This window comes from Etheostoma spectabile, chromosome 4 (genome assembly GCF_008692095.1).
Source record: "Etheostoma spectabile isolate EspeVRDwgs_2016 chromosome 4, UIUC_Espe_1.0, whole genome shotgun sequence".
Lineage (NCBI taxonomy): Eukaryota > Metazoa > Chordata > Actinopteri > Perciformes > Percidae > Etheostoma > Etheostoma spectabile.
In genome coordinates, this window is record NC_045736.1 from 33,876,031 (window position 1) to 33,888,727 (window position 12,697).

Here is a 12,697-nt window from a genome sequence, read left to right on the forward strand (position 1 = left end):
TGGGGGGGGGCAAGGGGCAGTAGGTGTAGGGGAAGGTGGGGTGCCGTCTCATGACTGGCCAATCCAGAATAAAAGTCTCAGAGGGAGGAGAAGGTGACTCCTGCTGCCGCCTAGTGGTCAGCTTAACATAGGTTTGATGTCTCACCAGGTGGCCAGGAGAACACTTCTTTCTCACATGTCAGTTTTTGAGTAAAAATAAAAATTCTGCATTCTGTGGAAATAGAAGGAGCTCTCACAGGAGAATAAAGCAGCTTTTTTTAATCTAGGTTTCATAAACAATCCAAACACTCCTTCAGAGATCCCTTTCCTGGTTTTATTGGTCATACGGAATGCAAGGACTGGAAAAAAAACATACATATATATTTAAAATTCTGCAGGAAAAAACATTCAAACCCAACATTTTTACTCAGAATTAAAGTTGGATTATTCTCCTCTTATTTCATTCCTGCATCCCATCACTATAATATATGATTAATATGAATTTGGAGAAAAATAAAAATGATATATAACTGATATGACAAGATGAATGCAGCCATATGTGGGGAACATAACTGGATTTCAAATTTATTGTAAAAACAAGAATGCAGCACCATGAATCATAAGACTTGTATGTCTTAAGTACAATATCAGAGGTTTACAGCAAAATAGTCCTAATGTGAAATCAAAACAGTTCAGTGGGAATAAGAGAACAGAAAAGAACCAAAACGAAACATTGGAACCAACAGAGAACCTTAAGAGAAAAGGGCTGTTGTCATGTTTAGTGAGAGAACACGGAAGCTGACAATCACATGGAATGATCCTATCCAGGGAGAACCCCTCCTCCCCACCTCTCTAATTCATCTTTAGAACGGATGATTAACATGTCGTCTTTGCTTGCATCATTTCCAAATCAAACACTTATTTACTGCAGCACAGACTCGGCCCCTCGCCAAATCAAAAAGGTAACATTGACAAAAATAAAATAAAAAAATAAAACAATTCTTGCTTTCAGTTACATATGTATTTCTCCAACCTGGGTGCCATGGCGAGAGGTACGGCTTTTAGTAACTTTGTACAGACATTTGTGTGGAAGGTTTTACTTTCCGACATTATTGAGTCTGTTTGCACAGTCCGGCACATGAGGAAACACGGGAAAATTTCAAGTTACAAGTGATTTCTTGTTGTTTTATTAGAATGTATCAACCCAATCGCTTTTTCCACTGATTCTTTAATTATGTCCAAAGTCAAAGACTAGCTCTGTGCAGAATGTGGTCATTTGATTTTTTTTTCTGAAAAGAGAGAGACAGAAAAAAAAGAAATAAAGAAAAGGAGAGATTCTTAAAGAAGTTCTTGCTCCTCTTAGGTCTGTACATTTCCCCTCCCCAAACTCTCTGCTCCCCATTTCAACGCAGCTTTAAGGGGGTGCGGACACACACACACACGCACGCACACGCACACACACACACACACACACACACACACACACACACACACACACACACACACACACACACACACACACACAAATGTCCTAAAAGCTTCCTGACTGTGTCCTTACTCCAGGTCCCTGAAGGGGGGAGTGCTGGAACTGAGTGAGGCTTGTCCCTCGCTGCGGGTAGTGTGTCGGTCCAGTGGCCGACAGCAACCTGGAGCCAGCCTGCAGTGCCGCCTGGCCCGGGCTGCCGGACTTCAGGCTGCGAGACACCTGCTGCTGACACTCTCTAGAGGCCTGGGCGCCCGAGTCTATCTTAGTCTGCCCGTGGGCCCTGTGTCCCGGGGTGGGAGCCCCTACCAGACTGCTGCTGTTCAAAAGGCTCGCTTTTAAGGGGTTGCTGTATCCATGACCTCCATCCAAGTTACTGCTGCCACTTTTCTGGTTTAGAGAGCACACTGACGGCCTGGAGTCTGAGGAGGAAGTGGGGGTGGTGGTGCCCCCGGGATAGGAGGATGGAGGGTGGTCCTGCAACACTTCAGGGTGAGAGATGGAGAGGCGTGGGTAAAAGCTCTGGCCTGATGATGGACTGTAGGAACCTCGGAATGGAGAGTTGGAGGTTTGCTGGAGGAACGACGGGCTGTCAGTCTGCCGGTGGCTTTCTGATGACTTAACATACACAAAACACACACACTCAATCTTTGGTGTAGCATAATTCTAAGGCTGTATTTATTGTTATGTGGAAAACAAGGTAGTGGTCTGAAACATTCCCATGGTTACAAAATGCAAGTATTATAAAGGTACAAATTATCAATGAGTTTAATTTACTAAGTAAATAAATATGCATCTTGTGTTTGTGGGACTAAAATCAATGAATATTGAAATTAGTGCTGAACTATAAACCTTTTATTACGTATTTCTGTCTTATTTATATTATATATACACAATGTTCAAAAATGCTGGATTCCAACTCAATTATTATTGAGTTCATGTAAATGTTATGGGTCAGAAAATGCTAATAAATTCTATGCAGCATTGTATTGACATGGCATCAATTTCAAATGAAAAATGCTGCTAAAATGCATCAAATCATCAATAAAAAACAACTGAAATGTTATCATTCACTGGCCATTGGCTACCTGGTATGAGTACACAGAGGGACTGTATCCGTGTGGACTCTTCATGGGAGAAGCCATGGATGCTGCCTGTATCTCATTTCGATCTGTATCTGAAAACACAGAAAGAGGGGTCAACTCCAGCACTAGAAAACATACATCATCAGGGAAGTTAAATGAAGATTGAATAAAAATGCTTACTTATATATCTAAAGTTATTAATAAAAAATATTCTTTTTTTGGTACATCAGAGTTGTAGTTTTGTAAAGCCAATTTCTCTGCAGGGAGTCCTAAAGTATCTAATGTTGTCATACCAGATTCCTTCTCTGTAGAGCCATCACTTCTCTTGTGAATCCGCTCCATCTTGATGCTTCTAAGCACTCGCTCCAGGACCCCCTGTCCTTCCCTTAGACGTTCAACAGTAGTGGGGACCATCCTTGGAAAAACAAAAATTTAAATGTTATTTACCAACTTGGATCAGGACCAAATCCTGAACATAATATCAGACAGCTTTAAAAGCATGACTTAAGAACTTCCAGGTGATGTGACACGTAGTAAAATATGTCTTAAAGGGGACTTTTGCCGATTTCAATCCAGTGTCATCTTATTGTAGGCAGTGTGTGCAGATTAATGGTAAGAGGAATGTAGCACAATATGGATGTGAAAGCAGTTATGATGTGTTCAATGTGACTATAAAAAATGTTTGGGTTAAAATCAACAAATAATTGTAATAATTAATCGTGATCACAATATTGATCAAAATAATCGTGATAATCATTTTGGCCATAATCGTGCAGCCCTATCTTTAAATTTAGTGAACCATCATTCTGGGCATCTTACCACTGATTGTTGCTGTCCTGGCATCTGGACTGCACTGAAGAGCCCTGGTGGTCTGGAGGACTGACCTCCTCTATTTGTGGGATGGAGAAAGTGTGTGTTGAGGAAGAGAAGGAGCTGTGCTGGGAGGCTGGGGGCTGCATCTGCTGATGACAATGCAGATGATGGGAGTCTTGGCTGTAGTGGGAGCCAGGCCTGGTGGGGGTAGCACCCAGAGACGAGCTGCTGCCGGCTGGGTCTGAGTCACGGCCGCTGCCTTGCTTCCTCTTGCGGTACTCCAGCAAAGACACCTGAGGCAGCAGAGGGAGGAGAGGTGCTATTAAATACCTGTTGTTGAAGGACTGACATAGTCTGATGTAATAGTTTAACATTTAACTTCATGTCATTTACACTGATGCTGGGCCGCTGACTGAATCACATCATTCACCAAAACTGCACTAAGTAATGACTGCATGCACCACACTAGAGAATACTCACCTGGAAACAGTATTTAAAAACTAATCAATACAACAAAATGAAAAACCATGGAAATCCCCTTTGACATGAAAATTACACTGTATCTCTTTTTTGTTCCATTCCATTAACACACTCGTAGTCATGAGAAAAGCTTGTAGCCTACTGTAGATTACTGTGTGTTCTGAATGTTAGTAACATACAGCTTTGATGAAAGAGCAGGCATCTTTAAACGCACCACACCAGATGCAACCACGCTGAAACAACAACTACACAAACACTCATTTCAACTTTTACAGAAAGTTCAAGCACACACAACATATACACACACTTCAACTATTAACAATGAATGAGAGAACTCATCCCAGCTTCATGTCATCATGACACAGAACAGCCTTGTGGGAATAGGGAGGGGGGGTATATGAAAGAGGCAGGAGGGTTGGGATGATGACCACACAGTCAGATACTGGTGATGGATGGATCTTTTTGCAATAACATAATATTACATTAAGGGGAATCTGCAGAAGGCAGCTGTGTTGTCACAAGGACTGGAAGTCAGGGTCTGAAATGACCACCAAGCATCATGTATCAATGATGTCTTCAGTGGACACAACACTATAAGTGTCCTGCTAGACATGTCAGTAGCTTTTTTGAGTGTGTTTTACATGCATCGGATATAAATTCAGTATTTGTCTTATAAATCAGGTCAAACCAAAGCTATATTTGTGTATCAAAAAGCTTGCCCGTTCCCATTTACCTTAAAACGTGTTTAAAAGAAAACTATGGTTAATTGCATTTTTTTTATAGCTGTGGTCATCACTGGTTTTGATAAGATTGTGAATGATAAAAAAAAAATTGCTGACATGAGAAACATGCAGTAGGTTAGTCAAACATTTAAAGAGAAAACAAATTTATAGTTATAACCACCCATGTTTCGATGTTCGACCTACTGTACTTACACTAGTTTTTCTGTGCAATAAGGAGCTATTGGCAACATTTCAAGTGTACTCACATTGGTTTTACCCAAATATAGTGGTTTAGAAAATATGGCTCATCTATTGGCTTGTTTACTGCTAGCGTCCAGTGCCCATTTTCAGCAATGTCGCCACATCTCAAGATCTCAGCAATTACTAAGGTGAGTATAATGTTATCATAACTGACATAACCAATGGCTGGGGCTGTAAAAATAACATTTAGATTGCAATAAACCATAGTTTCAGAGTCACTTAGGCTAACTTTTAGACCCGATTCTACACAATTCTGTTCTGTTGCTGGCCCTAATCTGTGGAACCAACTGCCAGAAGACATCAGAAATGCCCCTTCAATTACTATATTCAAAACCAGGCTCAAAACCCACCTATTTACATTGGCCTTCCAATGTACCACTGAACCATGAATTTATTTTAGCTGCTTTGCAAGTGGGAATCTTAATACTGGACACTTTGTAAGGACAATTGATATTTGTTCCTTTTAAATATTTAGTGGGATAACCGGTATTTTATGGTTGAGCTTATCTTCACTCAGGAAATCTAGCCTGACCTGTCTGACATATGCTATTGATTACCGCCGTGACATTTACAGGACTATGTGATGTGACCAGCTGCATAAACATGTTAGCTCAGTTTAACATTACATTTGCCTATTAAAGACTGATATAAACATACATTGCTAGAAATACATCCTTAATTTAACCTGAGCGCTGGAATTTTCCCATGGTGCCTTGTGATAGTGCTTATAGTAGAGGTGGACAGACCATTGATCAAAGTTTGTAAAGAGCCATGGATGACATGAAGAGACATGGGCTTCATCTAGACACCATCGTGAGAATTCATGAACCATCGGCGTCTTGAGTTGAAAGCAATGGATGAAGCTTTACACACTTCAATGAATTTGACCAAAATGGCATAACTTAAAATTGCTGCTCAAAACTATAGAGTCATAATTGAATGTAGGTTTGGAGGAGGGGAGAGGACGGAGCGGTCGGAGCATGGGGTGGGTGTTGTATGCAGATGCAAAGAAACAATATTTACATGCACACTTCTAAAGATGTAGTTGTAGGGAGAATATTCACCATATTTTGTACTGGCTTGTATTCACTTCTTACAGCTATAGCCTGGTAATCTGGCTTCCCTGTCAGCAGACTAATGGTATGCTGGTTGGCCCTCTGCCTTGGAAGAAAAGTGGAAGAGAGACTTGGCAAAAAGTGTCAAGGAGCAGCGAGGGGGAGGAAGGGGACTGAGGGAGAGGAGGGGGAGGGAAGGGGGGAGGAAGGGTCAAAGCTACAGAGTCGTATTCATTTCAGATAAAAACATAAAATGGTTAAATATGTTTTTAAATGGTTGTTGCTTTTGAATTTGACCCCCTGACACAAGGGACCAAATGATATCTTTAAGACAAAGTCAACGAGCAAACACAGAGCAAGGGGAAAAGCACATCATGAGGTTTGGCTTTTCTGTTTGCACATATCACACTCAAAGTCATTCGTGCTTGAGAAGAACAGATGAAACGCTGAAAAACTACCCGGTTAAAAAATATTTTTATCATTAAGATGCGGAGAACTTGCCTTCTTCTTTTGTGGTGGGTTGCTGGTATGAGGAGGTGTGCAACTATCCGGGTAAATTCCACCATAATGAAGCTCGCCGTATGGTGACATGGAGCCAGGGCCCACATCTCCCAGCAGCCCCTGGCCGCTTACGGAACTGTGAAAGGACTCTGCTGGGGAAAAACCACCTTCTGACTGGGAGAGGTGGCGGTCCATGGCAACAGGGTTCCCCAGGTTTGCATTGAGTGGCGAGCAGGTGTATATGAGGTTAAACTCTGTCCTGAAAGCCTGCTCCCTGTTTTGGGAGGTTAGGTCTGAGGAAGGACAGGACACTGGGTTAAGGGAACTGGTCCCTACGGATGATGGGCCCTGGGAATCATGGCCTGAAGGGCCTCCAGTAAGGGAAAAGTCATCTGAGGTCACAGCCACAGGGCTCTCCAAGCTGGAGGGGAGTGACAAGTCGGGGAACTGAGGCCGAGGGATGTCAAAGTCTGTCTGAAGACATGGCTGGAGAAAGAACAGAGGAAAAAATTAATAATAGACATTTGAGGAACAAGTCAGCCGTAAGTAGAATTGTTTGCATCAGCAATTAGTATTAGTAGTAGAGAGATAGGAACATACCTCAGGAGAGATGGACTCCGGGCCGTGAACAGGAGATGCCTCAGGGGATGATATGTTCTTAAGAGAAAAGCAAAAGCTATTAGAAACTTCATAGTGTCAATCACAAATGGTGTGTCCCAAATATTAATAATTTGATTTGGACAGTCTTTCCAGGCAGATTAACAGCAGATTAGGTTTCATTGGTATGTTGGTGTTAAAATCTATCAGTTCTCATCACTGTTTTTATTTTAAAATGAAGATTTAATTACCTCACTCTGACCAAAAGGTTAATCTATTTACAAACAGGAGTTTATCTTCAATGATAAACAATGTTCTCAAGTTATAATTTTGAATAGGAGAGTCACGTAATCGGCTCAACAGAGATGGCAGCTCCTGGCCCAACCTTGCCAAATAGTTGTGTTTTCTGGTTCTAGCTCCAATATACACTTTGTGCTAGAATATTTAAAGCAGAATGGCAAACAAGAACAAAACCCAATACAGATGCCATTGCAGAGGCAATTTTGGAGAAACAGAAAAGTTTTTCTCAGATTTAGTCTCAGATTCAACAGGTGGGGATCAAAAATGACGAGAAGCTAACTGCTATTCATGCCCAGCTAGTATCTCTAACTCCAAGCCTTGGCTCTATCAGATCTGATGTGGACAATCAAAAAACTACCGTGGAAAGCAACTCAAGTATTCTTGATAGCCATCGCCACACTTTTCAAGAGCTGGAGGTAAAGCCAGTAGATCTGGAGGACAGAAACCAAAGATGCAACATCCGCATTGTCGGGCTGAAAGAGGGGTTAGAAGGCTCTAATGCTAATCAATATCTCTCGCGCTCTCTGCCTAAGTGGTTCCCAAAATTGGCGGATGCTCAGATCGAGATTATGAGAGCCCACCAAATTTACAGTGATAACCCAAAGAATAACTCCTTTACTAAATGCATGCTGATTTTTACCATTGCTCTACCTGGCAACAGTGAAGATCAACAGAGCTTTCACCTCCGCTAGGGATGCTAAAGATTACGTGGCGCAGGCTAGCCCCGTCCTCTGGTTGCCACGGAGACAGCTGGCGCGTTTTTGAATGACAGATCTGTCCCTTTGTGCTTTTTTTTCTTCTTGTGTTTGTTGATGAGAAATGAGTTTATTTTAAATTCAATTTAGTGCGGAAACAGTTGCTGTGGCACCCAAGTAACTATGGGCTGCTTTTCCTTTTTGCTGTCCTGTGTCAAATCTAGATCACAGACCTATTTAGAGTGTTAGCCGTCCGGCTATCATGGGCTAGCAGCTTGGTTTTTATAGATATTTGGCATGCAGTTAATCCCACCTGTAAGGATTATTCTTTTTTCTTAGGTAGACAAATCTTTTTCCAGAATAGATTTTCTTTCTGCATCACTTCAATTATTTCATTCAATTGATAAAGCAGTGTTACTTCCAATGGCATTGTCTGACCATAAAGGGGTTCTCTGCAAAACCACCCTAGCCCGTCTGTCTCAACGTGCTGCTAGGTGGCGCTTTAATACCTCTTTGCTGAAAAATGAATCTTTCATGACTCAGTTTATAGCAGAATTCCAGATATTTGCAGACATTAATGTTGGCTCTGTAGAAGACCCAAGGATATTGTGGACGCAATAAAAAGATTTAAAAAACAACAACATAAAAACACCATACTATTCTGCTTGCATGCGCGCAAAGCTAGATCACTTCAACTACAAAACCTTGAAGCTAACTTCAGCAGACTCATTGTTGAATACAAATTTTATTGACCAAATAGCCTTAGACCGATCAATAGTCAAGAAAGAAATAAACAACATTCTGAAACAGAAATCTTAGTTTCTAATTCATAGAACAAGATGTTATTTTATTCCTGCTATTAAATCTTCAGGTGGTAATTTGCATGAATCAGAGGTTACTGGATAAAACCCACTGAGACAGGTGGTTGAATCAGCGTGACTTGCCTCAATTATCAGCAGAAAAATCAGCTAATTTAGACAAATTGATCACTTTAGAGAAACTAAGGTTCGCTGTCCAGAATATGCAAAAGGGAAAATCACTAGGCTTTGGTGTGAACCCCACTGGAATTGTATGTAACTTTTTGGGAACAACTGGGCCCATTCCTTTTTTAAATCTCTATTGAGAAGGCACAAAAGCACAACGGACACAACGAACAACACAAGCGAGTCAGTCAACGAGAGACAGGTATCGTGTTATGAAATCAAGGAGAGGGGTAACTTTTCCTGCTAAAGATTTGGTCACCAAACATAGGGGAGACACTTTGTTTCTCTCAATATGACTCTAGAGTGGCTTCTTGCTCTGAAGATAACCACCGTAACTCTCTCACTTTCTACTTCGCTCTATCGCTCCCAGTTGCGGCCTGTTGAGGGGCAATAAATATCAAAAGTTGTGTTATTTGTATGGATCCACTATATAAACATAATATCTCCATACATAGCATTTGATTGGAGGCTAGTCTTGCTTTGTCCCACAGCATAAATGGTTAAAAAATATATTTTAAATAGTTTAGATGTGTGTACATTGTTTCTGTTAATAATGTATTAAGTGTCCATTTAATTATAATATTCAGATTTATCATAAATATTTGAACATGCACATGTATTTTAAGTTCCATTAAAGAAGGGTGGAGGTGGGGTCACATTTGAGCATTTAAAAATGTACCTGAAAGTAACGCATTAATTACTTCCTGAAGTAACTAGTTACTTTTATAATTTGTAACTGAGTATCTAATTTAGTTACTTTTTGGAAAAAGTAACTAGTAACTGTAACTAATTACTTTTTAAAAGTAACTTGCCCAACACTGATCGCTACAGTATTGCCACAGAAAATATTGCAATACTATGGTGTATTGATTTTTCCACCACCCCTACTGTAGATGTTAGCTAAAACACAAATTATTCAGCTCTTTTGTTGCGGTCTTGCCTGTTGTTTTCACAAACACGCCCCCAAAGCAAAATTTCGGTGCCCAAAATTCGCAAGGTGATTTGTTGTGTTTCGTCCTACCGTAACAGTTACCACTAGCTAGTGATCTAGCGAGGATTATTCCTTCAGACCACAGTGAACTTCAGTGGACTCTCCATTCAACCTCCCGACTGGACCTTTGTCTGCAACGACTGCCAGACTCTTACAAGTACATGTACTCACTGTCTCCGTTGATCACTTGGTAGCTTTGAGACACCTAGTCAGCTCTCAGTTTATGCCAGCTAGCATCTGTTAGCTTTCACCGACTGACAACTCGCCTAGCACATCTGTTCGCTGTACAGCTCTTTTTCCGAGCCCAAGCAAATAGAGTAGCTACAGCTAAAGTAAGTGTGGGCCACTACCTCTCTGCACTGCCAAAAATGGTGCTCCTAAAATATTCCTCACTGCAACTTCTCAACATCATCTGCTACATTGCTCCAGCTTTCATTGCCAACATAAAATAAAAATAAAAGTATTGTGTCTCCCGATATTGCAACTTCACCATCCCGTGGGGATATTTGGATCCAATTATTTAACCCTGAAGGCACCAAAATGTTTAGATAAGTTGTTGATGAAATATGGAACAGGTCATGAGGCTTCTGGGTATTATTCTATGCTTATTCAGACCCTGGGGGATGGAGCCTAGTCAGCCCGCAGGAAGACATGACAAAGGGATGTGAGTATTTTGGATAATGGAGGAGTGAGACAGAATTTGAAGAAATATTAAAACTACAGTGGAAATAAAATGTCTACACACCCGTTAAAATTGCAGGTTTTTGTGATGTAAAAAATGAGACAATGAGACGTGAACATTTCAATTGAAAACAAACAGAAATCTTTGAGGGGGAAAATAAAAATGTACAATAACCTGGTTGCATAAGTGTGCACACCCTTAAACTAATTCTTTCTTGAAGCACCATTTGATTTTATTACAGCACTCAGTCTTTTTGGGTGTTTACAGTCCCTGACAAAAGTCTTGTCGCTTGTGTACAAATTGACCTGAATGAAAAATATTTCTAATCAAGATTTATTTACAAGAAATGGCTCATTTAATCCCAATGCTTTTATAATATGTTCAGTGCAAAAAAAACTGTCAAAAAGTATTCTAATATTCACAGCTTGGTAAAGCCATTGAGTCAATTTTTGCAAAGACAATGTTGTCGCCTTGTCATATGAGCTTCACTTGTGACTAATAATGGATCAATTAGGTCTCAGGTGTGTATAAAACAAAACCCCAGTACACTAGACCTCACATCAACTGCAACTAGACATCTGCAAACATGCCTCAGATTCACCCTGAGACTAAAGTTTTGATTATCAAGAGGCTGAAGACCAGATCCACTGCTGATCTGGCAGACACCTTCAATGTGTCTCAGCTTCAAGTACAGAGGATTAAAAACACATTTGAAGACACTGGAGATGTTTTTGACAAGCCCAGGTCAGGTAGACCCCGCAAGACAACTGCTCGAGAGGACCGTTTGTTGGCTCGAAAATCCAAGGCCAGCCCATTTTCCACTGCAGCAGAGCTCCACCAGACCTGGTCCCCTGAAGTCCCTGTGTCAACCAGAACGGTTTGTCGGATTCTGTCTCGAAATGGCCTCCATGGTCGAATCAGTGCCCAGAAGCCAGCACTAAACAAAAGACAATTGAAAAACCGTTTGGCATTTGCCAAGGCCCACAGCCTGCTAAAAGGATGGACGCTGGAGAAGTGGAAGAAAGTGGATTTTTCAGATGAATCTTCTATTGAATTACACCACAGTTGCCGCAAATATTGCAGGAGACCTACTGGAGCCCGCATGGATCCAAGATTCACCCAGAAAACAGTGAAGTTTGGTGGCGGAAAAATCTTGGTCTGGGGTTACATCCAGTATGGGGGTGTGCAAGAGATCTGCAGGGTGGAAGGCAACATCAATAGTCTCAAATACCAAGAAATCTTAGCTACCTCTTATATTCCCAACCATAAAAGAGGCCAAATTCTCCAACAGGATGGTGCTCCATCGCATACTTCCATCTCCACTTCAAAGTTCCTCAAGGCGAAGAAGATCAAGATGCTCCAGAATTGGCCGGCCCAGTCACCAGACACGAAACTCATTGAGCATATGTGGGGTAGGATGAAGAGGAAGCATGGAAGACCAAACCAAAGTATAGATGAACTCTGGGAGGCATGCAAGACTGCTTTCCAGCTATTTCTGTGACTTCATCAATACATTGTATGAATCCTTGCCAAACCGCATGGATGCAGTCCTTCAAGCTCATGGAAGTCATACAATATTAAATTTGGATTTCACAGCACCACTATTTATTTTGCTGACATATTTAGTATTTGTAGTAAATTTGTTCAATTTATGTATAGGCGACAAATCTTTTGTCTGCCAAAATTTGACCTTTCTGTCTTGTTTAAATAAAATCTTTTTTTAGTGAAACTAATTTATTTCAGTGCATTGAACATCATTTGGGAGGGTTTTAGCTTTTCATATGAGCTATTTCTTACACCAATTGATTAATTAAAAGTCAGGTTAATAGCAGGTGTTTCTACAGAATAGATAAGCAACAAGACTTTTGTCAGGGATTGTATTAGCATGGCAAATCTTGACGTGGCAATATTTGCCAACTCTTCTTTGCAAAAGTGGTCCAAATCTGTCATACATCTCCTTTGCACAGCCCTCTTAAGATCACCCCACAGATGTTCAATTGGATTCAGGTCTGGACTCTGGCTGGGCCATTCCAAAATGTTAATCTTCTTTTGGTGAAGCCATGCTTTTGT

General features: G+C 41.0%; 1 protein-coding gene across 5 annotated transcripts in view; it reads right to left on the reverse strand.

Moving 5' to 3' along the window:
- Window positions 1-537: 537 nt before the first annotated feature.
- The window catches only part of setd5 (SET domain containing 5), a 78,523-nt gene continuing 66,363 nt past the window's right edge, over window positions 538-12,697 (reverse strand). For 3 of the 5 annotated variants that reach the window (XM_032514572.1, XM_032514571.1, XM_032514570.1), the window contains exons 19-25: window positions 6,980-7,036; window positions 6,380-6,865; window positions 5,888-5,980; window positions 3,367-3,653; window positions 2,841-2,962; window positions 2,551-2,639; window positions 538-2,080 (exon numbers count right to left, since the gene is read on the reverse strand). In XM_032514572.1, coding sequence (XP_032370463.1) covers window positions 1,511-2,080; window positions 2,551-2,639; window positions 2,841-2,962; window positions 3,367-3,653; window positions 5,888-5,980; window positions 6,380-6,865; window positions 6,980-7,036 — 1,704 coding nt within the window. In that variant the 3' untranslated portion in view covers window positions 538-1,510. The remainder of the gene's footprint in view (window positions 2,081-2,550; window positions 2,640-2,840; window positions 2,963-3,366; window positions 3,654-5,887; window positions 5,981-6,379; window positions 6,866-6,979; window positions 7,037-12,697) is intronic. The other 2 variants (XM_032514574.1, XM_032514573.1) reach the window with 1 other exon arrangement.